The 27,081-nt window shown below is 43.3% G+C and overlaps 1 protein-coding gene across 1 annotated transcript; it reads right to left on the bottom strand.

The window, feature by feature from the left end:
* Positions 1-313: 313 nt before the first annotated feature.
* On the bottom strand, positions 314-24,369 carry LOC311109270 (suppressor of tumorigenicity 14 protein homolog; the record flags this gene model as incomplete). Its single annotated transcript, XM_084152103.1, has 19 exons — positions 314-481; positions 634-770; positions 1,023-1,294; positions 1,673-1,856; positions 2,372-2,491; positions 2,628-2,741; positions 3,023-3,133; positions 3,307-3,411; positions 4,060-4,193; positions 4,329-4,438; positions 4,560-4,657; positions 5,453-5,595; positions 8,612-8,831; positions 8,990-9,097; positions 9,737-9,927; positions 10,046-10,113; positions 20,965-21,089; positions 22,261-22,468; positions 24,283-24,369. 19 exons carry the CDS (start codon positions 24,367-24,369, stop codon positions 314-316), a joined length of 2,703 nt encoding a protein of 900 aa, XP_084008229.1.
* Between the last annotated feature and the right edge of the window lie 2,712 nt (positions 24,370-27,081).

Below are 27,081 nucleotides of genomic sequence, written 5' to 3'. Positions count from 1 at the left end.
CAAGTGGGGAGAGAGGAACAGTCAGGACAGACAGACCACTGGGATGATCAGGGACAAGTGGGGAGAGAGGAACAGTCAGGAGGACAATGGAAACCATGAAGAGACAAAGAGAGGTGCTTGGCCATAAATGAAGAGGGGGTGGGTATGATGGGGGTGGGGGGTAACAGTTGATAATGATGTCAGTGACATGGGGCCTGGTATAAATCATAAAGCAGGGGCTGCAGGTGATGTCTCTTTACCCCCGTTACAGTCACATGGTGCCAGCCACTGAGTCTGTTCACATGCTGATGTCATCCAGACGTCTGTCAGTCTGTCAGACCTGTCCTTTAGTCTGCAGGTGGATCCAGTCTGTGAACTTGGTGACCTGTGTGTAGACTCCAGGGCGGTTCTGCCGAGCGCACCCCTCCCCCCAGCTCACGATCCCTGCAAGGAACCACCGCCGACCCCTCTCTAGACACACCAGAGGACCCCCTGAGTCACCCTAAACACACACACACACATGTGCAAACACAGACAGACACATAAACATGAAAACACAAAGATAAAACTCATAAAAACACATGCAGAGGCACATTAACACACACAATGACAAAACAAACACACACACACACACACTCAGAAACCCCTCCTCACCTGACAGGCGTCCACTCCTCCCTGCAGGTTGCCAGCACACAGCATCCTGGGAGTGACAGCGTCATCATAGAGCTTGTTACAGTTGTTCCTGTTGATGATCTTAACTGTGGCCTCCTGCAGCAGAGACGCCAGCTCACCTGGAACAAACACAGGAACTCAGTAACACTTCGTTTTATATAGATAGTTCTATTAGAGTTAGTATTTACCTGGTATTTACTAAGAAATTATGTGCAAGCACCTGGAACTCGACAGAAAATTATTTATAGAATGTTGTATGAATAGTAACTAGCTGACAAATCATACAAGGATTCCAAAGAGATCATTTTGGACATATTTTCTGTTTTCTGGCAGGTATCAAACATCAGCTGTTATCCTTGGGCAGCACTTACCATCCTCCATCAGGACCCCCCAGCCCGTGACGTGGCAGCTGGTCCCGGTGGTGAAGGCGTGTGAGGAGGCGGGGACACAGATGGGCTGTACCAAGTCATTGAAGTAGACAGGGGTGCTGAGCTCCAGCAGGGCGATGTCGTAGTCAGAGGTGAACTGGTCGTACTGGGAGTGAAGGATGATACGACGGATCTGTCTGGTGGCTGCAGCATTACTGCCCGTGTTCATCACACGCATTCCCATGTAGGCACGCCACGACCGCGCATCAGAGTACCTAAACACACAGCCAGGCAGGGACACACATGGAAGTACACAGGCACACACAAATCATTATTACAGTAATGATGATGATGATGATGATGATAAGGACTATGATAATGATGAGGACTATGATGATGATAAGGACTATGATAATGATGAGGACTATGATGATGATGAGGACTATGATGATGATAAGGACTATGATGATGATGATGATGATGATGATGATGATAAGGACTATGATGATGATGATGATGATGATGATAAGGACTATGATAATGATGAGGACTATGATGATGATGATGATGATAAGGACTATGATGATGATGATGATGATGACGAGGAAACTAATGAACACAACAATACAGACTATAATAACAAAGAATCTCACTTTATGGCTTCAGAGTCCTGGAAGCAGTGTGCAGCAGAGATGAGCCAGCGGCTGGTGACCAGGGTCGCTCCACAGACATGACCATAACGCTCCATCTGCAGACTGACCTGCCACGGCCATGCCCCCGTCCCCGCGTCAGATCCGCCCACTATCTTAGCACGCTTCCTGGGCCGGGTGCCACAACCTGGGGGGAAAGTGTTATAACTGGTATATGTAGATTCATACGTGTGTTATAACTGGTGTATGTAGGTTTGTATGTGTGTTATAACTGGTGTATGTAGGTTCATACGTGTGTTATAACTGGTGTATGTAAGTTCATACGTGTGTTATAACTGGTGTATGTAGGTTCATACGTGTGTTATAACTGGTATATGTAGGTTCATACGTGTGTTATAACTGTGTATGTAGGTTCATACGTGTGTTATAACTGGTATATGTAGGTTCATACGTGTGTTATAACTGGTGTATGTAGGTTCATACGTTTGTTATAACTGGTATATGTAGGTTCATACGTGTGTTATAACTGGTGTATGTAGGTTCATACGTGTGTTATAACTGGTATATGTAGGTTCATACGTGTGTTATAACTGTGTATGTAGGTTCATACGTGTGTTATAACTGGTGTATGTAGGTTCATACGTTTGTTATAACTGGTATATGTAGGTTCATACGTGTGTTATAAGTGGTAATGAGTCTCACCGCAGCGCGTCTCGTCTGATCCATCAGAACAGTCTTTGACTCCGTCACACTCAGGGTTGATCTTATTCACACACTTCCCATTGGCACACTTATAGGAGGATGGGGAGCAGCCCTTATGGACTGGACACACAGAAATAGAGGGAGGGGGGGAAAAACAGAGAAAGAGAGAGGGATTGAGGATTGGATGAAGAGAAACAAAGAAAGATGCAGACGGATGGAAGGACGGACGGACCGATTGACAGATGGACGGACTCACATGCTCTAGTGCAGTTGATCTCATCACTGCGGTCCTTGCAGTCTATGACACCGTCACAGACAGAGGACTTCGACACACACACCTTGTTGGAGCACATGTGGTAGCATTGACCTGCTGGGGGGCCAACAGAGTGAACACCTGGCCTGGAGCATAAACACACATGCAAATACAACCACCACACACACATAAACACACCCTGACCCAGCAATGGGGAGAGGGGCCGTCCTTACCACAGACCAGTCCTCTATGCAGCTGGCATAATGAAAACAAGTAGAAAATGGACTCATACAATCTTATGATGAACAAAATATGCAATGATGTTTCTAAGCAGTTTCTAAGCAGATCTCTAGATAGCGTGTTATTGTGTGGCCCAGGCGTGTGTGTATGGTACTCACCACAGTCAGCCTCCTCGCTGCTATCTCCACATTTACTCTGACTGTTACACTGGCTGCTGTGAGGCCGGCACTGACCGTTCCCACAATACACCTCACCTGGACGACAGGTCGCTACACACAACACAACATATTGGCTTTGGTTTGAAGACATACAGTACTTATTACACAGACAGATCACTTATGGTGATCACTGTCAATGAAACATTAACAATCTTCAACATCTTCGTCATCCTTACTGTATGCATGTATGTGAGGAGTTAGAGTGTTGAGGATAACATACTTACAGCATTTAGCCTCGTCCCGTCCGTCTGAACAGTCTCTGACTCCGTCACACACCTTCCTGAGAGGAACACACCTCCCATCCCCACAGCGGAACTGACGAGGACACGCTGGAGAGAGAGAGGGGGATGAGAGAGGAAGAGATGAAAGAAAGAGAGACCGCCTACTACAGTAGCTCTGTACGAGTGAAAACCTGGAATCTACAGGTCTGTCTCAGTGTGTATGGTAGAGTTGAGTATTTAGATTGCAACTCTAAGCTAATCTAAGTAAATCTGTATAGGCTAGTGTAAAGGACGTCACACTGCTTGCTCAGCGAGTACCACTTCCTCCTGATTCCACCGAGGCTCAAACCCAGGACCTGCTAGCACACGTGACCGCCCTCCTGAAGCGTCTTACCAGTCGGCACCACTGAAAAGTTAACTATTCGATGGCTCAAGTGGCGACACTTCAGGTTGAAGAGTACGTTTCACATCCCCATGTGCTACACTAGCTGTGTTACTGGTGTGTGGTAGAGGTGTGGTAGAGGTGTGGTAGAGGTGTGTGATATAGGTGTGAGGTAGAGGTGTGGTAGAGTTGAGGTAGAGGTGTGTGGTAGAGGTGTGAGGTAGAGGTATGGTAGAGTTGAGGTAGAGGTGTGAGGTAGAGGTGTGGTAGAGTTGAGGTAGAGGTGTGTGGTAGAGGTGTGTGATATAGGGGTGTGGTAGAGGTGCGAGGTGGAGGTGTAGTAGAGGTGTGAGGTAGAGGTGTGTGAGACATACTGCTCTCAGGGGAGAAGGCTCTGTAGAGAAGGTAGAAGCCCTTGTGAGTGACAGACTCGTCAGAGTGGAAGTGGAGAGAGACAGGAGAGGAGTACATCTTCTTTCTGCTGCTGTCAGTCATGGGGTTACACAGCCTGAGACAACACACACCACAGTTAATATAACACACACACACTCACATACATAACAGTTAATATATCACACATAGACTGCAAACACACATTCACTGTGCAGTATGTCATCAGTACTGCTACAACGGCAACACTTACTTGACCCCTCCAATGTCCAGCCAGTCTTTCTCACAGCCGTCCGAAGACGAAGAGTCCTGGATGTCCAACGTCACGATCGTCATGGAGATTAGGTATCCAGGCAACGGCGCCTGAAAGAGACACCCGAGAGAAGCAGTGGTTCAGATGCAGGAATGTGGAGCAGACCTACTGTCAACACACACACACACTGTGGGTGTTGTGTGTGTGAAGTCCCCTGGGGTGTGAGCTCACCCGTATGGTCCAGCTGCAGTCCAGGTTGGGGGGGTAGTGGGCAGGGTAGTAGGGAGAGAACAGAGAGCCGTTCCAGGAGGACAGAGACCCTCCACAACCTACAGGGGACGACATTGACACAGACCATGCATCAACAGGAGTCTATTGGACAGCTGTAATAGACAAGTTATTACATAAGACATGTAAGAAGACCTATTGTAAATATTGAATAGGATAACACAGACGGTATCTTGGTGACTTGTGTTTGCTCCTATAGCCAAGGCTTTAGCTCATTGGACTATCATGGTCTTGAGTCTAGAATGTCTGTTGCAGAGGTATAATATAGAAAGAAAGAATGAATGTCGCACACTCTAAATATGCTCCCAATAATTTAATGTACAACCAACGTTTCGGCAAGCAGTGCCTTCCCCATGGTTGTAGTGTGTGGTAATAGCAAAGATTTTTATAACTAAACCAAGATAGACCACAGCCTATCGTTTCAAAAAGGAACAAATGAGTCATAGTGGGCAGAACAAGCAAGGAGGTGGGCAGAGCCGAGCACGAGCCAGCGAGATCCTATTGGCACGTTCTAGCATACATTTGCATATTTACGTTAGGGAACGCCTACTCTGTGAAGTGCTCATGTGCAATAATTAAAAGTGCCTTTGCACTCTTCTAAACGATGTCATTTTTTGAAACTTTGGCAAAGTCTACAAAACTTAGTCCACTCTGTCCGTAACAGATTGTAGTTTTGGGAACAGAAAACTGTATTGAGATCAAACGTGTCATTGATGACAGAATTCGCAGAATGTCGGCCAAATCTTCTCCCACTGCCGGCCACTAAATGCTTCACATTTATACATCCGGTGAAATATCTGTCTCATTGTTCTATCTGTGGTAATAGTGTGTCTGACCTGCTTTGGGGATGGCCTGGAAGTAGGCCTTGAAGATGGCTCCATCTCTCTGTCTGCTGAAGGAGAAGGTGACCAGCATCACGTTACCAGACGACGTCAGCTTCATTACAGGAGATGAGCCAGACATTGGCTGACCACACCACCTGGAATAGACAGACAGAAATGTCACAATACATACAGGTACACATACATAGGCAGGCGCTCTTCTCCCGCTGACTCCATAGCGGGTGGGTGATTCTGTGATGAGTGTGATAGAAGGAGTCAGGCGCAGGAGGGGAATCACCGAATGCAGAGTTTATTCCGTCGTACACAAATAGCGCTGGATAGTGACAAACGAAACAGGCACAGGGGAAAATCTACCCTGGCAATACAAGGTAACGGTAGCTCCAACAATAACAGGCACAGGGGAAATATCTACCCCGGCAATAACAATGTACGAGTAGCTTCACCGAGCTACACAACTCTCACAAATAAACAATCACCCACAAGGACAAAGGGGGCAGAGGGAACACTTATACACAGACTAATGAGGGGATAAGAACCAGGTGTGTGTGATTGACAAGACAAGACAAATGGAATGATGAATAATGGAGCGGCAGTGGCTATTAAGCCGGTGACGACGAACGCCGAAGCCTGCCCGAACAAGGAGGGGAGGCAGCCTTGGCGGAAGTCGTGACACATACTTTGGTCAGATATACTTGGATGTGTAGTGTCAGCATTCGTTGCTGGCATGTCATGCCTAAATTTGCTAATCTTGCCAATGAAAAAATAATTAAAGTAGTTGGCAATATCAGTCGGTTTTGTAATGAATGAGCCATCTGATTCAATGAATGATGGAGCTGAGTTTGCATTCTTTCCCAAAATGTCATTGAAGGTGCTCCAAAGCTTTTTACTATCATTCTTTATGTCTTTTATATTTGTTTCATAGTGTAGTTTCTTATTTTATTCAGTTTAGTCACATGATTTCTCAATTTGCAGTACGTTTGCCAATCGGTTGTGCAGCCAGATTATTTGCCATTCCTTTTGCCTCATCCCTCTCAACCACACAATTTTTCAATTCCTCATCAATCCACAGGGATTTAACAGTTTTTACAGTCTTTTTCTTAATGGGTGCATGCTTATTAGTAACTGGGATAAGCAATTTCATAAATGTGTCAAATGTAACGTCTGTTTGCTCCTCATTACATACCACGGACCAACAAATATTCTTTACATCAACAGCATTTTAAAAAATGTCATAAACCATGTTTCTTAAGCTACATATGTTAACGCGGGCTATTTTGAGCACTTTTCTGGGATGCTTGCTTGTTTTCATTGCTTTACTGGGAAGCTTAGCAGAAGCAGATATTCTCATGTTATTTATGTTAGTGCAGGGTGAGCTGCACACAGTGGACTTCCTACTAGGACACACTGCCTCAGTGCTAACAGCATAAATCTGGTTCATAGACACATGATTGCTGCATACAATAGCTGTAGGATCAGCAGAGGCATTCAGGGCGGTTAGAGGGACATCAATTAAGTTACTTACATTGTGTGTACCAATGCCCCTGGTATAATGTACATTTGCTAAAGCATTATGATGACTCAGTGGCACAATGGTAGGGATTAACTGAGCTGGGCTTGGGTTATTGATAAGTCGTTGTCTCAATGCAGCCTTATAATGCTGTGAAAGGATCCAGGAACCTAAATGATTTGGGTGGATCCCATCCTCCTTATAAAACGTGTTTTGTTTCCAAAAGCTATCGAAATTGTCAACAAAAGTTACACCCATTGAGCTGCAATAAACATATAGCCAGTTGTGAAGAGAAATAATCTTGCTAAAGCATTCAATGCCACGATTCAGAGAGGGCACAGGGCCAGATATGATGTGTCTTTTATTAGTGTCTAGCAGAGAGTCAATCAGCTCTTTGAAATCCAGTTTCAACTGTTCAGAGCTGCCCTTCATAATGTCATTAAAACCCACATGGACTACGATAGAATCGATGTCCATGTCCTGGCGTAGTATATTCGGGAACAGCTTAGTAATGTCATTTACTCGAGCTCTGGAATTGGACATTGTTTTTGCACCAGGAACAGTCAAATTTTTTACCATGTAGCTGCCCAAAATCACAGCTGGCGAGAAGGACAAGGAAATCTGCCCACTCCCACGCTTCACAGGATGGTGCAGGCGTCCGACAGATAGAGAAGCCCCGCTCGATTCAGAGCAGGGATGGAAGGTTGCCGACGTCGACTTCAAAATCGTAGGGGAAGGAGTAGGAGTATTCACAGCGGCCGTAGACACAGGTACCCCCAGCGACGAAGGTGCAGGAAGATCAGGGCGGTGAAACTATTTGTTGTTTGTATCCGCTCCGGGCCTCTTGTTGGGAGTGTAGGCTGCTTTTCGGCAGGCCGCTGTCTTCAGCTTCCATGGCTCGTGACATGCGACCATCGTTGATTGCCATGCTCCTCTTGCTGTGCTCCTTCGACTCCGCTATCAGATGGGGGAAGAGAGGCAGGAGATGGCTCCCCTGGCGATTGAACTCCGGGCAACACCGGCCAGTCAGATAACAACAAACGACAAGACGGAGATGCATCCAACATGCACGAACGCCGTCCAGCCACCGGCGTAGAAAAGGTAAACAGCCACTCTGCGTTTTACCAAGTTTCTTACGTAGGCTGGCTATCTGCGTGATCAAGGAAGCCACCTCAAGCCTATAATCCTCGGCAAGCAAACAATTGCCGCATTGGAACTCTGAGTGATTTGTCCTGAAACAAAGAGTAGTAGATACAGCTCCTACAGCGCTGGAACTGTTCATTTACTTCTCCAGACAAAGAGGGCTCCATTGGAAAACTCATCTGGGACTAACTTCGTTAGCTTGCTGGCTAATGTTAGCAGCTTAGCTAGGTTAGCGGCTCTTTCAAGCAGACTTTAACCTGTCAGTTAAGCAGGATTCCGGGACAAGAAATAGCGGTCCTAGCTGTTAAAAGCTAACCGTGTTGCGGAGTCCATGCAAAAACAAGTTTGTTATTTATGTTTAACAAAGATTGGTTATGTTTTAGTTAAAATAACAAGTGTTCAGCTGCGCACTATCATCAGATGGTTAACGAGTGTGTCAGATGACAGAGTTGTGATGATGGTATGGGATTCCATACCATCATCACAGGTAGTGTATCTCCTACCTGGCGATGATCTTGTTCTGTAGTGGCAACAGGAAGTCATAGGCAGACAGTTTGTGGGCGGAGCAGCTTCCGGGTGTGGCTCCGTGCAGGTTGAGGATGACCAGACGCACCACATGACCCGACGGGACACGAAGGCGCCACTGGTAGTATGGCTTCTTGGGACTCACCAAGCTCAGGGTACGGTTGTTTCCATACTTAGCATAGAGGTCAAAGGACATCGCTAGGGGGAGGGAAAGATCGGTGGGAGTGTGGGATTGGCATCACCAAGGTTGTGGGTTCATACTTTATAGGTCATACCTGGAAGTGTCTTTGGGTGAAGTGTCTGCGAAGTGACAATACCTGTATGTTTATGTTCTAAGAAAGGCAATGATTCCTCACCTTGGAATCCTAGCTGCCACTTGCCGCTCTGTAGAGAGTTCTGCAGGGAGTTGGGGTTCTTGATTTTATCTGCCTTGTCGTCTGAATCATAGTCATCAGAGTCTAAACCTGCACAGAAATACATACAATATAGTAGTAACAGAATGGAGTTTTAAATGGCATGAGAAGCAAGAATATACAATAAACTAAAGGATTCTGGGAGCTGTAGTCCACAGACAGAGAGACTGTGAGAGAGAGAGGAAGACAGAGAAATAGAGACAGAGAGACAGAGAGGGAGAGAAACAGAGAAAGAAAGAGAGAGATAGAGAGAGGCAGACCTGGCTCTCAAGAGAAGACAGGCGATGTGCACACTGCCCACAAAATGAGGTGGAAACTGAGCTGCACTTCCTAACTTCCTGCCAAATGTATGACCATATTAGAGACAAATACTTACCTCAAATTACACAGAACCACAGAGAATTCAAAAACAAATCCAATTTGAATAAACTCCCATATCTATTGGGTGAAATACCACAGTGTGCAATCACAGCAGCAAGATTTCTGACCTGTTGCCACAAGAAAAGGGCAACCAGTGAAGAACAAACACCATTGTAAATACAACCTATATTTATGTTTATTTATTTTCCTTTTTGTACTTTAACTATTTGCACATCATTATAACACTGTATATAGACATAATATAACATTTGAGAGAGAGAGAGAGAGAGAGAGAGAGAGAGAGAGAGAGAGAGAGAGAAGTTACAGTACCCAGCAGGTTGAGTGATTCGTCGTCTCTCTCCATGTAGTAGTGCTTCTCGTTGTGGCTGTACAGCAGCTTATTGGTGCCAGGGAGACGGCGCTGTACGCGCTCCGGACTCCACCGCTGGATCTCCATGGCAACGCCCCCAGGGCCCGAGAACTTACTCCAGTAGAACACGTTCAGTCCATCTGCTCCTTCACTGTCAACACACACACACACACACACACACACACGGAACCAAACACCGTTACCAAGGGACTACATTATTAACAGTGATTTTCTGGTTTCATGTGTGGTTCTCCACATACAGGGCTCACCTGAAGGCAGTAATTCCTGAGCGTAGGTAGTAGGCGCTCCAGGGAGAGGATTCATAAAGCTCTGAGAACTGATCACAACATTGTTATAACGCCATCCCAACGTTGAGAAAAGCACCCAGTGGAAAAGAGAGAGAAACAAAACAAACAATGGGATAAACTTTTAATTGAGGAGATTTTCCACTGAATGTGATGTCACAGAGTGACATCACAGCACCAAGACTGAGGTCACAACTCTGTGTGTGCGTATGGGAGTGTTTTTGAGTATGTCTGTGTATATGTGACACCAGCGCACCTGGCAGAACCTGCAACCTGAGAACAAAAGCCCTGTTATTTCTTGTGTGTGTGTGTGTGTGTGTGTGTGTGCACGCCCATGTGTATGTCTGTGTGCATGTGCATGTGTGTGTGTGTGCATGTGTTTGTGTGGATGTGTGCGTGTGTGTCTGTGTTCGTCTGTGCGCATTTGTGTGTGTGACTGGTTTTGTGGAGCACAGAGCTCCATTGTCTCCATACATCCCAGTCAGCCATGTAGAGGTAATGTATATCCTTGGTGGTATGGGTCTGTGGCCCCAGGTTTAATCAACAGAGACCAGCAAAGCCAAATTACAGCAATTACTGCAGACCTATTAGGACCATATATATGAACCTTTCTCTGTCTAACGAGCGTCTCCATCTATTCTCTTTCAATGCTTTTCACTCTCTCCTTATACTATCTCTTTGAATCCTGATCCCTTCCTCTCAATCAGTCTCAGCCGTTTCCCTCTCTCTCTCTGTCTCCACCGCTGCCCCTAAATCCATCTCCTTCCTCACCCTGTCTCAACCTGATCTCTCTCTCTCTCTCTCTCTCTCTCTCTCACTCTCTCTCTCTCTCTCTCTCCTCATCCCTCACCTCCCCTTCATCTCTTACTCTATCACCCCTCCCCTCCCCAAAATTAACAGTAAACATTACACTCACAAAGGTTCCAAAAGCATAAAGACATTTGAAATGTCATATTATGTCTATATACAGTTTTGTAACGATATGCAAATAGTTAAAGTACAAAAGGGAAAATAAATAAACATAAATATGGGTTGTATTTACAGTGGTGTTTGTTCTTGACTGGTTGCCCTTTTCTTGTGGCAACAGGTCACAAATTGCACACAGTGATTGCACACAGTGGTATTTCACCCAATAGATATGGGAGTTTATCAAAATTGGATTTGTTTTCAAATTCTTTGTGGTTCTGTGTAATCTGAGGGAAATATGATTCTCTAATATGGTCATACATTTGGCAGGAAGTTAGGAAGTGCTGCTCAGTTTCCACCTCATTTTGTGGGCAGTGTGCACATAGCCTGTCTTCTCTTGAGAGCCAGGTCTGCCTATGGCGGCCTTTCTGAATAGCAAGGCTATGCTCACTGAGTCTGTCAAAGCTTTCCTTAATTTTGGGTCAGTCACAGTGGTCAGGTATTCTGCCACGGTGTACTCTCTATTTAGGGCCAAATAGCATTCTAGTTTGCACAGTTTTTTTGTTAATTCTTTCCAATGTGTCAAGTAATTATCCTTTTGTTTTCTCATGATTTGGTTGGGTCTAATTGTGTTGCTGTCCTGCCTGGGGCTCTGTCGGGTCTGTTTGTGTTTGTGAACAGAGCCCCAGGACCAGCTTGCTTAGGGGACTCTTCTCCAGGTTCATCTCTCTGTAGGTGATGGCTTGTTATGGAAGGTTTGGGAATCGATTCCTTTTAGGTGGTTGTAGAATTTACCAGCTCTTTTCTGGATTTTGATAAATAGCGGGTATCTGCATGCATTATTTGGTGTTTTACATTGTACACAGAGGATATTTTTGCAGAATTCTGCATGCAGAGTCTCAATTTGGTGTTTGTCCCATTTTGTGAATTCTTGGTTGGTGAGCGGACCTCAGACCTCACAACCATAAAGGGCAATGGGTTCTATAACTGTTTCAAGTATTTTTAGCCAGATCCTAATTGGTATGTTGAATTTTACATTCCTTTTGATGGCATAGAAGGCCCTTCTTGCCTTGTCTCTCAGATCGTTCACAGCTTTGTGGAAGTTACGTGTGGCGCTCATGTTTAGGTCGAGGTATGTATAGTTTGTTGTGTGCTCTAGGGCAACGGTGTCTAGATGGAATTTGTATTTGTGGTCCTGGCAACTGGACCTTTTTTTGAACACCATTATTTTTGTCTAACTGAGATTTACTGTCAGGGCCCAGGTCTGACAGAATCTGTGCAGAAGATCTAGGTGCTGCTGTAGGCCCTCCTTGGTTGGGGACACAAGCACCAGATCATCAGCAAACAGTAGACATTTAACTTCAGATTCTAGTAGGGTGAGGCCGGGTGCTGCAGACTGTTCTAGTAACCTCGCCAATTCATTTATATATATTTTGAAGAGGGTGGGGCTTAAGCTGTATCCCTGTCTCACTCCACGGCCCTGTGGAAAGAAATGTGTGTGTTTTTTGCCAATTTGAACTGCACACTTGTTGTTTGTGTACATGGATTTTATAATATCGTACGTTTTTCCCACAACACCACTTTCCATCAATTTGTATAGCAGACCCTCATGCTAAATTGAGTCAAACATTTTTTTAAATCAACAAAGCAGGAGAAGACTTTGTTTTGGTTTGTTTGTCGTTCTCTCTCTTTTTCTCTCCAATTCAAATAACCTTATTGGCATGGGAAACATATGTTTACATTGCCAAAGCAAATGGAATAGACAATAAACAAAAGGGAAATAAACAAGGGAAACATTATTAAACATTACACTCAAAAAAGTTTTAAAAGAGTATAGACATTTAAAATGTTATATTATTGGCTATTAGTGTTGTAACAATGTGTAAGTAGTTGCAGTATGAAAGGGAAAATAAATAAACAGATAAATATAGGTTGTATTGTCGTGTCTGAAGGTCTATTGATTTTGCTGACATTTGCAAATGGTGTAATAGATGAACTTTACTCTGCTTTGCTGAAGCATCTGGAAAGCATTGCTACATAGGCTTCTTGGAATAGAGGACATTTGGAGATATGTGAAGGCCAGGGATTGGTTTATCTAAAATCACCCATCTTATGTTACATAGGATAAATACCATGTTTGAACAAAGGACGGGGGAAACAACATATTAACAGATTGGGCCGTTGTTCTCCAGATATCTGCAGATGTCTGTAAATTGATACTGTGATCTTTGATACAATAAACATTTATAATCAAAGTACAGTGTAAGCTGACTTCTTATCATCACAGCATAATTAGCAACATATTTTTAGATACCACAGAATGGCGACGAGGAACCTTTGGGACGTGCTGAGTCTCTCCAGTGTTCCATTCATGGGCTACGAAGTGACTCCTGCTCAAGACGCCGGCTCATAAGGTGAGATTTCTCACAATTTTGTGCGCTGGTCGGTTCGCTTGCTTATGTGGGTGTGTGCGCTGGAGAGATGTACCGTTTAAAAGACTTATGTGTGCAATTTGCTGTTATTTGCTGTGGGATGAGAGTCCGTTCTAAATTTCTTAATTTGTTTGCGTTGGGAACAACGCAAACGGGGGAGTGTCTATAGGAATTGTTAACGCTGGGCACACCGATATTTGGCTTGAATAAAATTAAAAGGAGTGTCCAGGAATAACATGAAGGAATAAGGCCAGGAAATAAGGAAAAAGTATACTTTTAGGACGTCGCTGATTTAAGGAAGCCCTCAAACGAGGCGATCATTAAGATGGGCCATAAATCCTAGGAGAGTCACTAGGTTGACTTTCAGGTCAGTTCTGGGAACTGTGAGTTTGTGGAAGATACATTCAATTGCACGTTACCTCTCGGAATATAGTTGACGAAGTATATGTTCGAAGTAATCTCTCATTGAATATCTGCAACTCGAGGTAGCACAAATTTAGGAAGGAACAATGAGAAATAAGGAGCGACGGTAGCATGCTTAGTGTATTGTATGAACGGATGCATTCTTGTTTGAATTGTGTGTGTGTGAGAGGAAGAGAGCCTATGCATGTGTGTGTGTACATGGAGAGGTCTCTGCTGTGTTCCAGCTGTGTGTCGACTAAGGCTATGACAACAGGGGTTTTAGTTTTTTGTAAGGAAATATGTAAGTTAAAGTTAAAATCTTATGAGTCTCTGTTTGTGAGAACGTTAATAATTGTTAACTATATATGAGCCACCTGTAATGATGTTAAGGTTAAAAATCTTAGAAGTCTCTATAAAAAGAGAAAGTTTACTAACTATTAGAAAATCATGAGCCTACAGGGAGGAGTTTTTAAGAGTGTATAGAGATGTTTTGTAATGGATAAGAAAATAACTATAAATCTGCAGATTAGGATAAGTGAAGTTAAGAAACTTCAAAGTAGGATTTGTGTTCTATGTTTTGTGTTGGTTTGTGAGCTCTGTTAAGTGTTACTGTTTGTCTGTTGGGGGAAAGAACGGAGGTAAAGTTGGTCTGTCTACTTTCTGTTGTTTAGCTGGGAGAGAGCTCCTTACATTCTGAAATCGCACTGGTGAATGAACTACGCATGCGTGGGATTTTATGAGTTTAGAGTTACGTAGAGCAAATATGCCACTCCCCTGCCTGCACTGAGCTGCTGGGAGACGCAGACTCAGAGCAGACAGAGAAGAAGGGGGAGATTTAGACACTAATAGAGTAGTCTGTTTGTTAAATCGGCTGTTGTTTAACGACGAAACTATTTGATTGAGACCTATTGAATTGATAAACTAGAGATATGTTGACGGATTAAAAATAAATAAAATAAACTGTTATTGCGCTATTTATAATATTCCTGAGTTAAGCTGTTTGCTTATTTCTTAGCGCGAATGTGAACATAGGTATGCATAAAATACAGGAACTTGGCAACAGACTGATGAATTGATGTAATTGATAATTGCACATTAGGGTTTTTATGAATGAGTTGTTTTGATTAGAGTTGTGTTGGAAATCCAGCACTGACATTATTCTGTAAAATTCAAGTACTTGGGTGCTTATTAAGCAATGGGTTTGTGAGTGCTGTAGTGTTGCTGGATTACAGGTCTTTATTTTTTGGATTGCTCTAAGGTGACTACTTTCATTTACTTTCCTGATCGGATGTGGTAAGATTACCACTAATCAATAATTTGGTAAAATAAAATAAAATTAAATGAATAGATAAGTAAATTGATGAAAAAATAAATAAATTAATTATTTTGGGGAAGAAAAAAAAAAGAGGGAACTATAAGCTACATAGTCTAAAATAATAAAATAATTCACAATAAAGGAATATAAAAGAGTTGTTACAAGGGGGGAAAAGGACTTAAAAACTATGAAAGTAATTACTCCTGTTGATGTAGTAGAAAATAGTAAACCTTTAGTTAATGGTATTGCAAGGTTATCTGGAAAAGGGAATAAACGTTGACCTGACATTGAACAACCATGGCTAGTGGAAGGGACTCTTAACCCTGACGTCATCAACATGATGAAAGTGCTTGAATAATAGAGAGAGGAAAAGCAGAAACGACCATAAAGATGAATCAAAACTCCAAAAGTAGGAAGAAAACAAGATGTCTGGAAACTAAGGGTAGAGTGAGGTTCAGGAGGATGGAACTTGAAGATGATGATGATGATGATCAGAGTGATTCAGAAGAGATCATGGGTGGATATGACCCTGTGATCAGACAGAGGTTGGCCAGAGCGGAAAGAAGGGGTGATGGAAGTTGGAAGAAGAAGAATACAAGAGATTCGAGTTCTGATGAAAGTTAAGATGGAGACAGCGATGAAGATTTGGAGATTAAAGGTGCTTCATATTCAAGAGGATTTTATCCTACAATGACTAGCACAGAAGAAATAGAAAGAGATATAGACCGATGCGTATCATGCCTGGATAAAGCGAATAATTTAGAAGAAGTAAGAGAACTGGAAGAACAACTCAAGAAGCTGAAGATACAGAAGAAAAAACTGCTGAGAAAAGGATCCCAAGAATTGGAGAAGAAGTATACATTGAGGCCAAGGAAAGAGGGCACCAGTAAGAAGATGATGCCAGTGATCATTCGAGGACAAAACCTAGAATATAAGCCTTTGCAGAATACCGATATGTCAGATATACTTGAGAAGCTGCCTACTCTTCAAGATGGAGCATATCCTTGGATTTCAAAGTTGGAAGAAATTACGGTGGGAACACAGTCTGCCATAGGAGACATTAAGAGACTTTTGGCTAATCTCCTTGGTATTCCAGGTATGGAAGAAATTTTTCAGAGAGCTGGACTTCATCGATATGTGGGGACTGCGGTGAATGATCCTGAATTGTTGGCTGCAAGTAGAAATCGGCTGTGGAGAGCACTGAAAGATACGTTTCCAACAAATGTGCATCCTGACAACATTCTGATTGACCCACTAGGACAACAAGAAAATCAGAGAGCCTATGTGTCAAGAGTTCATCAAGTGTGGAGAAATATTACCGGAAATGATCCAGATATGAGTCAAATTGAGCAGTCAATTTTGAGAGCTAATCTACAGATGGGACTGCCCTCACCAGTAAGGAGCAAACTGGCAGAGGTGGTTGGACTTGGAAGCATGACAAAAGGTGTCTATACAGATCATTTAGCCCATCAAGTGGATCTGTACCGGAAAAAGGAACACAACCAGAAAGAACAGGACCAAGAAACTCTCCGAAAACTCAATCAAATACAACTGGTGGAGAATAAGAAGGAGAAGAAACAAGCTTTGGTTATGCAGAATCAGTGTGCACCAAATCAACAATCACTGCCACAGCTTCAACCGAACCAGTTCCAACCGCAATTGTACCAGCCACCAATAACGGTACCAGTTGTTTCATATCCACAGCCAGTTTCTGGACAGAGACAGAATTGAAGAGGAAGAGGACGAGAAGGCTTAGGAAGAGGAAGAGGAGGAAGATTTAAGCCTACTTCCAGCAATCTTCAGAAGTGTGTTATAATTGTGGACAGGTTGGTCACTTTGCCCGTGAGTGTAATGGGCCAGGAGGAAACACCAGAGGGAATTTCAGAGGAAGATACAGGGGCCAGTCAAGATCATCTGGAGGACAGGTGAACCCCTATAGGGGCCCGGAGCAAGGATTCTAGGGGTGCCCAGAAGATCCGAAAGGGGGGTGTCAGCTGGTAGCATCAGGACCGGAAAAATAAGTGATGGCGGATAGCGGAGCTGCTTTTACCTGTGTTCGGCCTGAAGATGCTACACATCTCCCTATGTCCAATCAACTAATTAGGACAATCGGATTTGAGGGAGTAAAACAGCTGATTCCTCTTACGGAACCAATTGAGCTCTGCTATAAAAATCAGAAAATTATAATACCCATACTGGTATCAGAACATACACCTATTGCATTGTTGGGAAGAGATGCATTGTGTAAGTTGAACTGTACAATAAGATGTACACCAGACGGCTGTCTGGTAGAAGTGCCAAAGGAAAAGGTTTACCAATTGTTGATGATGACAGAGATGGATTCGTCTTCAGTATTCTGGATTGGAAATCTCAGTGAAGATTTTTTGGAGCGAGACCTCCTTGGAAGAATCAGTATCCATTGAAAGATGAAGCAATCCAAGGGATTGAACCATAAATTGAAGGACTTTCAAAAGCAGGTGTTTTGAAGACAATGAAAAAATCCTTAGAGTAGCAATCAATTGTTGTTTTGGGAGAAACCATGAGGGGTTGATAGTAGCACCTCTAGACCTATTAGGTCTGATGATTTAGGAAGCTATGGGTTAGCTAATGTTGCAAGGGGGGAGATTAGGATAAATATTATAAAGGAGTAGGGTTTTTGGGCACCATATTTGCTTTAACAGGTTGACTATGTCATAGGCAGGTGCATAATCTGTCTGAAAAATAATGTTTGCAGGGGTGTGACTGTTATTATTGGTTACATTCCTACACCAAGAGGTGCATAAGATGTCCAACTAAGCTAAAGGATGCTCAGTCGGTTGCAAAGTTTTTGTGTAAAGAAGTCATAAGCAGGTGGGGATTTCCCGATTTAATATCCTCAGAACATGGGAAAGAGTTTTGTGGATAAATCAGTGAAATGGTTTTAGAAAAAATTGGGGGGAAAAAAGTCTGACAAAAAAGTTATGAAAACTAGGGTTGAAATAACTCTAGGAAATGTTGAATATCTGATTGTGGGATAATTATATTATTGTGATATTTAGTATTTTCTTATGAATCAAAGGGGGGAAATGGAATGTGATTCATCTTATATATCATTTTATATATCATTTTTATATTATTGTTGATATTGATGTTTTAATTTGCATGTGTTGTTTTGCAAAAGATACTGGTTGGTGTTTTCTTTTCTTCCAGAAGTATATGGGGATGTGTAGAGTGGGATTCAAATACTCAAACATGGACAATATGAATGGACTGGAGGAAGTGGAACAAGGAAGGTGTGGAAATGTTCAGATTCCATCATCAACGTTTTATTGGAAGTCGACACTGCTGAGGAGATGAAGTGTAGTGGACTACATTCCAGTGTCTGCAATGATATATAGACATATTTGCATGTGTAATACATAATTTGTGTCATATTCTTTCTGTATTCATTTTTGAAGAATTATGTTTTCTGTTGTTGGGTACATGTGGGGACCTCAGATGTTTTTGTTTTTTCGTTGAAGCTGGGTCTAGGCAGGGACAGAGAGAATCCACAGGAGGGTCCGATGGGTCGACCAGCCTGAATGTGGACATTTTTTATTGTATTTTGTTTTCTGAGGCTTTCATGTGTATTCAATTGCATCATAGCTTAAAATGCCTTGATAAAGATTTATAAATTGATCTGGAGTACTTAGGTGGTCGCCTGGGGCAGAGGGGCCGTGAGAGAATTTTCCTGTCTTGATTGATTGATGGATATTTGGAATGAAAGCTGCCAGACAGGTTTTTCGCTCTTACACTCCATAACAATTTATTTACACCCCATACAAAAATGTGTCTATATAAACATGTGTTTACTCTCCATAAATTTTGGTTTATTGCTAAAGTTACTCAAGAACAAAAATTGTTATTTGTCATAATCCTATTCTTTTTGTTTTCGAGACTTAATTAGTCTCGAAGGGGGGAAATATGTAGTGTCTGAAGGTCTATTGATTTTGCTGACATTTGCAAATGGTGTAATAGATTAACTTTACTCTGCTTTGCTGAAGCATCTGGAAAGCATTGCTACATAGGCTTCTTGGAATAGAGGACATTTGAAGATATGTGGAGGCCAGGGATTGGTTTATCTAAAACCACCCATCTTATGTTACATAGGATAAATACCATGTTTGAACAAAGGACGGGGGAAAAAACATATTAACAGATTGGGCCGTTGTTCTCCAGATATCTGCAGATGTCTGTAAATTGATACTGTGATCTTTGATACAATAAACCTTTATAATCAAAGTACAGTGTAAGCAGACTTCTTATCATCACAGCATGATCAGCATCGTTGTCTCGGACACCACAATATTTACAATGTTGTTTGTGCTAAACTGGTTGCCCTTTTCTCATGACTTGATCAATGTTTGATTTGTTTTCAAATTCTTTGTGGGTGTGTGTGATCCGTGGGAAATATGTCTCTCTAATGTGGTCATACATTTGGCAGGATGTCTCTCTCTCTCTCTCTCTCTCTCTCTCTCTCTCTCTCTCTCTCTCTCTCTCTCTCTCTCTCTCTCTCTCTCTCTCTCTCTCTCTCTCTCTCTCTCTCTCTCTCTCTCTCTCTCTCTCTCTCTCTGTGTGTGTGGTGTGGAGGTAGTGAGACACAGAGTGACTGATTGTGTGAAAGCCAGATAGACAATGTTTTTATTGAGGGCCTGCTCTTCCTCTCACTCCAGCTACTTGGGTCCTGCTGTTCTCACAAACGCTGGGCTTGTCCTCGCTGCTGAAAAGGGCCTGGTCCCTAGGGTCCTCAGACCTTAGCGCCGCAGGACTCACACACACAGACCTGGGCTCCTGTTACACACCCGCTTTACATTTAACACTGAGACACAGAGAAGGAGGGGTAGAGAGGGAGGAAGGGATTTGGAGGAGAGAGATGGGGGAGAGAAGCTGGGTGCTTATATTTGTCCTATTTCACACATGTACAAGGGGAGAGCGAGATCAGAGAGAATGAGAGAGGGGAGAGAGAGACCAGCAGCCTTCAGGAGTAGAATTAGTACCACTACATTCTTTAAAATGCCAAATAGATGCATATCATTCAGGAGTATGCTCGAAAATGACACAGGGAGGGAGGTAGCGTTCTAGAAACACTAGGGTTCTAGACTTGCTATGTTCTAATCTAGAGTGACATTCTGAAGTAAGACAGGAGATTAAAGACACAGAGTGTACAAAACATTAGGAACACCTGCTCTTTCCAGGTGAAAGCTATGATCCCTTATTGATGTCACTTTTTAAATCCACTTCAATCGGTGTAGATGAACGGGAGGAGACAGGTTAAAGAAGGATTTGTAAGCCTTGAGGCAATTGAGACATGGATTGTGTATGTGTGCCATTCAGAGGGCGAATGGGCAAGACAAAAGATTTAAGTGCCTTTGAACGGAGTATGGTAGTAGATGCCAGGCGCACCGGTTTGAGTGTGTCAAGAACTGCAACACTCAACAGTTTCCCATTTGTATCAAGAATCGTCACCACCCAAAGGACATCCGGCCAACTTGACACAACTATAGGAAGCATTGGAGTCGACATGGGCCAGCATCCCTGTGGAACGCTTTCGACACCTTGTAGTCCATGCCCTGACGAATTGAAGCTGTTCTGAGGGCAAAAGGGTGTGCAACTCAATATTAGGAAGGTGTTCCTAATGTTTTGTACACTCAGTGTATATATGAGAGAGAGAGAGAGAGAGAGAGAGAGAGAGAGAGAGAGAGGAGAGAGAACGAGAGAAGCATTATCTCAGAGCATCACTGGACAAGGACAGGGCAGGACAGGGCAGGGCAGGAAAAGACAGGACAGGACAGATAGACCATAACACTTACATAACTGCTTAGAGCCTGAGCCTGGAGGCGGAACTGTGGAGAGGCGGGGTCAGTCAGGTCCAATGAGAAGCTCATGTTGGGAAACTCCACACTGCCACCAAGGTAGAACACTGAAGGGGGTGGAGCTTGAAGGCAAACACATTATTGTTATGCTTTTTAGCCAGTAGTTCTGAAAGTAGCGCTCACGAGCCAAAAATGGTCCCCGAAAATTGCATACTACATTACATATGTGCAGATATAGGCACCACGTCATTGCTCTCTCTCTCGCTCTGCTGTGGGTGCATCATGTGCCTCTTGCTAGCTGTCACTTATATGGTGAGGGGTTCGAAGCTCATTGGTTGAACTCAAATTGCTAGGTGGCTAGCCCACCTGGGGGAAGATGTGAGGAAAATGGCGCAGCACCGCTTCCAGATAAACAGTTGCTTTCAAACTAAGGATTTCATGGCTAATTGAGGTAAGACAGTAATTCTGCTCATAGTTTATGCACGTATGAACTACACATTGACACATCCAGCCCAAAGCGGGAGGTTAAAAAATACTTTGTAGTCGCCAGTGGTGTAAAGTACTTAAGTAAAAATACTTTCAAGTACTACTTAAGTAGTGTTTTTGAGTATCTGTACTCTACTTTATTATTTATATTTTTGCCAACTTTTACTCCACTACATTCCTAAAGAAAATAATGTACTTTTTACTCCATACATTTTCCCTGACACCCAAAAGTACTCATTACATTTTGACAGGAAAATGGTCCAATTCATTCACTTATCAAGAGAACATCCCTGGTAATCCCTATTACCTCTGATCTTGCGGACTCACTAAACACAAATGCTTCGTTTATAAAGGATGTTTGAGTGTTGGCACGTGTCTCTGGCTATCTGTAAATAAATAAAAACTGAAAATTGCGCCGTCTGGTTTGCTTAATATAAGGAATTTGAAATGATTTATACTTTCACTTTTGATACTTAAGTATATTTTAGCAATTCCATTTACTTTGATACTTAAGTATATTTAAAACCAAATACTTTTAGACTTTTACTCAAGTACGGTAGTATTTTACTGGGTGACTTTCACTTTTACTTTAGTCATTTTCTATTAAGGTATCTTTACTTTTACTCAAGTATGACAATTGAGTACTTTTTCCACCACTGGTAGTCGCCAAAGTCCGGAGCATATTTTGAATTAATTGAAGCATTGTTTCTAAGACAATTTATAAAAAAGGGAGGGCTTGTGTCGAAGCCCGGAGTCTGCACAAACACACACACACACGTTTCCAAACAGGTGGCGCTGCTTACTTACATGTAAAGAAATGGAGACTCAGTGCAATGGCGGCAGTGAAGGGCAGGAGGGGTAGGACCCCCAGAGCCCACCTTCTCCATCCCCCACAGACAGTTCCTCTGCCTCCCTGGTCACCCTGGCCTCCCTGGTCCCCCTGGTCCTTCCAGTCGCTCTGAGCCTTGGATTCCGTGGAGGGGCTAAGTGACTGGGTGGGCTCTGTAATGACCCCCTATATCAGAGACAAACCTGCTTCACTTACTCACATCACAACACCCCCGCACCCCTCTCTCTTTGTGTGTGAGTAGGCCTCTCTCTTTGTGTGCGAGTAGGCTATGTCTGTATGGTCTCTCTCTCTGTCTCTCTCTCACATTCCCTCTCCCTCTCCCTCTCTGTTTTAGCATATTTAGCTTCTGCCAGTCCCCAACCACCGAATGTGCTGGTTTTCAGGGGAAATGGAAAGAGAACCCATGAAATGACTTCCTCTTTTGGACATGAATAACAAGGTGACACCAAAGATTATGGATATACTGACAAGATACTTGTCTCTCCGCCCTAACAATGGGAGTCGTTGTCCACAAAGCGGCACGGCGGGCTGTCTAACTACCGCCTATCCTTTCTTTGGATTGGTGGATACATCTCATTATTTTAATACTTTTTTGAATATTAGTTGAGGGTTGTTGACGTCAACCGCCTGTATTCAATGGATTGAGACGCTATGCTACTAGCCTCATGCCATGAATATGCATAGCTGTCTCGAGATAACTCCGATATGAAGTGTTTTTTCTCATAGTTGCAGGGATGTCATATTAGTACACTCGTAACAACCTAAGCATTACGAAACTTATATTAAATCAAATAAACCTCTGTAGCAAATAAGCCATATATTTTTCGACACTCTCTCACAGTGGAGGTGTCATAATACCCATAAAACCTAGCGGTCAAACAGGGAAATGGTTCCAATCATTTTTCCACCATTCCTTTTTCCCATAGGGAATTTTAGAAACACTTCAAATAAGGGCTGTGTTTCGTGTAGGCTTACCCTGGCGTGACATTTTGATAACCATGTAAATCCCTCTCCGACAAGAGAGGAATGGTACTCTATAGACTTCCATACAAAAACTCCTTGCTTGGTTGGTATAAAAACAAAAAAACGCCACCTGCAGGAAGGAGACAGATTTTCCGCTGAGTTGGGCCTCTCTTTACCTCTTCTTCTCTGGCGACACTCCATCTTAACTCCTCCTCCACATTTACTGGATCGGTTGAACAATGCAGAAGAGAACCTCCACCGACAGTTTTTTTTTTAGTATGTAGGGGATCTAGTTTCAGGCATTTATTTTAGGCCAGCTACATTAGGTTACCGCATATTCAAGTGGGGGGGTCAGCATTACAAAGGTTTAACAGGCCACGTAGTCAATCATTTAAAAAAAGGTATTAAAAAGGTCATTTATCCTACATGTAGGCCTACCCCGTACCCACCTTTCCATTCCACTGTGTAGCCTACTGTTTGCTTAGCGCAGTAGGATAAACACTAAACATAGGACTAAATCAAGTTACCCAGAGCGACAACAGCAGCGAACCGTCCTTTGTTTCTGAAGGAATTTAAGTAAAACATTTGGCGTCTTGGCAGGATTCCCCGAGGGAGCACACAAAGCGTGGCTCCAGGGGTCTGCTTTCCCACGGCCTTGTGCAGCAGTGTCAGCACTCAATCAAGCGGTGCCCTCTGACAGACATTCATGAGAGTGAGAACCAGATATCCCTAGAGACTGATTTTACAATTAAGATGAACCAGAACTAAGGGGAAGTTGGTGACCTACTCAAATCCATTACCGGTGAGCCAGCACATCCAATTATAACAGCACATCCAATTGAAACGATTTATAACAGCTTAAAGTAGGCCTAATATGATGAAAAGTAAATTGATAAAAAGTTATACCTGAAAAGAATGTTGCTTTGATTGTGCAGTCTGAACAGCATCCCTTTGTCTCCCCCTGTCTTTGCGGACAGGGTGAAAAGTGCGGTGAGTGCTGAAGCCATCTCTCTTACCTGTGCAGGTGAACCAACAGCAGAACAATGTCCATATCCCGAGATGCTGTAAACCTCACAAGTTCTGCTTTTAGGGAAAGTCCTCATGGCACTGTCCCGTTTGGCTCCGTGGCGGCGATATGCAACGATACCCCAGGCATAAAAATGACAGAGAGAGGAGACCCTTTTTGCGACCCTAAAGCTCCTTTGAAAAAGCGCAGAAACCGGACCTGAGCGGGTCGGATGCGGCGGGAGCATTCACTCACTCACTCCCCCGTATACCTTTGCGGGCAGGTGTCACACGGAGCCCCAGAATGCAGTGCGGCACAATGGGACCACTATGAAAGAGTACAATCCACACAACCATCCGTGCGACAGAAATTGTGGGCAAACTTGCTCCCTCGCGTGCACGGCCTGGCCGGACAAAAGAATGTTTGATGGCACTGTGTGTAAGGTATTACAAAAATGGAATCTTGGCTGCCATGTCCGTGGGTGTTGCATAGGGCACTGTGGGGTGGGGTGGGGTGGGGGGCTGGTCCAACTCGAGGTGTCATAAAATAATGCACCCCCCCCCCCCACCCTATAAATATTTTACACACCCTCCCCACTCATAAAATGTACAAAAAATAATTATTACCACCACAAATAATAACTGTAGCAACTCTGTGTTTATGTGGATGTCACGATCGTTGGGTACAGAGGACCAAGGCGCAGCGTGGAAGGTGAACATATTTTATTAATTTGAATGATAACACGAACAAAAACGATAACGTGACGTCCAAAGGTGCAAAACACAAACCTATACAGGAACAAGATCCCACAAACACTGTGGGAAAACTGGCTGCTTAAGTATGGTTCCCAATCAGAGACAACAAGCAACTGCTGATACACGTTGCCTCTGATTGAGAACCACACTGGCCAACATAGAAATACTAAACTAGAATGAAAAACAAATGAAAACTCACACCCTGGCTCAACATACTAGAGTCCCCAGAGCCAGGGCGTGACAGTGGATGTCACTTCTTGACTACTTCAGCATGGTTTTGTGGGACAGTCGATGCCACGCAGGGCTGGCCAGAAGGTTGAGGGTTCGCCGACCACAAAAGAGGAGCTCACTCTCCCTGTCTGTTTCATTACTTCACAATCAGAGCGGTTTGCAGACAATAATCAGCTAGGGGGAAATCCGATTTAACATTCTGATGCCATATTTAGAATTATATAAAATATATGCAATGAATTTTCCACCAACAGGTTTCTGTGTCAATGCACAACACACAACCAATAAGCAATGCATAACTGCAGAAGGATTACTGACTTCGAATGATTCATCATGGTTCGCGTTTTCAACACCACAAACAGAAAATACATCCCTCCCTACTCATTACAAAGGCTTGACAATCTCCAAATGTCATTAAACGTTTTGGTGTTTTGTAACAGATGTCTCTTTCCATTCATCGAATGGCCGGTGGGCAGTTTGGACCCTGGAATTATATTAGAGTGGAGTGGATGAACATGCGCAGGTAGCCTACAGGAGACTTTTGAAGTAGCCTAATCAGATTAATTGTGACTGGTGTATTAATGCCACAAATAAAGGGTAATACTGTACATTTTAAAAGTTAAATGACAAATATTTAGGATATATTGAAGCGTTAGGTTCGAGGTCGAGGAATAGCCGCTCAGATTGGAAAGGAGGCAGAACGCGCGTTAAGCTTTCCTGAGTTTACAGCCTAGAATTGTACTCAATTGTACTAAAGTGAAAACAATAATGCAATATTCATTTCTTTGTAGTGTTGTAGTCTAGTCTAGGTAGCAGGGTTTCCATTAGCCCTTAATTGCCGGCTTTTGGCTGATAAAATAAATAAAAAGCTCATAAATAAAATTGTAGGCGGACAAATTGTGAGAGAGAGTGAGAAAGGAGCCTTGACATATTCTGCTGTTGATTGCAAAGATGGAGGCCTTTTCAATGAAGTAAAACTGAAAGTTAGAGAGTATATAGTGAAAAGCATGTAACCTTTTAGTCGCAAAGTAGTTTACTTGGCTGTGCTAGTTAAAGAATGTAGCAATATTGGTCGCATCCATGTGGGCTGCACAATCATTCACTTCACACAAAACGTTATATTTTTTATGAGGCTAAAATCATGATTTGGTCAAACAGTAAAGTACATTATCATCATGATTCCTGTAATGAATGTGTCTGCCTCCCTGCCCCCTGTACCTGTTTCATGGCACTGTGTGTAAGGTATTACAAAAATGGAATCTTGGCTGCCATGTCCGTGGGTGTTGCATAGGGCACTGTGGGGTGGGGTGGGGTGGGGGGCTGGTCCAACTCGAGGTGTCATAAAATAATGCACCCCCCCCCCACCCTATAAATATTTTACACACCCTCCCCACTCATAAAATGTACAAAAAATAATTATTACCACCACAAATAATAACTGTAGCAACTCTGTGTTTATGTGGATGTCACGATCGTCGGGTACAGAGGACCAAGGCGCAGCGTGGAAGGTGAACATATTTTATTAATTTGAATGATAACACGAACAAAAACGATAACGTGACGTCCAAAGGTGCAAAACACAAACCTATACAGGAACAAGATCCCACAAACACTGTGGGAAAACTGGTTCCCAATCAGAGACAACAAGCAACAGCTGATACACGTTGCCTCTGATTGAGAACCACACTGGCCAACATAGAAATACTAAACTAGAATGAAAAACAAATGAAAACTCACACCCTGGCTCAACATACTAGAGTCCCCAGAGCCAGGGCGTGACAGTACCCCCCCCCCCCAAAGGCGCGGACTCCGACCGCGCCAAC

This window comes from Coregonus lavaretus (genome assembly GCF_964263955.1).
Source record: "Coregonus lavaretus genome assembly, chromosome: 34".
Classification (NCBI taxonomy): Eukaryota; Metazoa; Chordata; class Actinopteri; order Salmoniformes; family Salmonidae; genus Coregonus; species Coregonus lavaretus.
The sequence above is the reverse complement of the archived record's forward strand: the minus strand, read 5'-3'. Positions and strand labels throughout refer to the sequence as shown.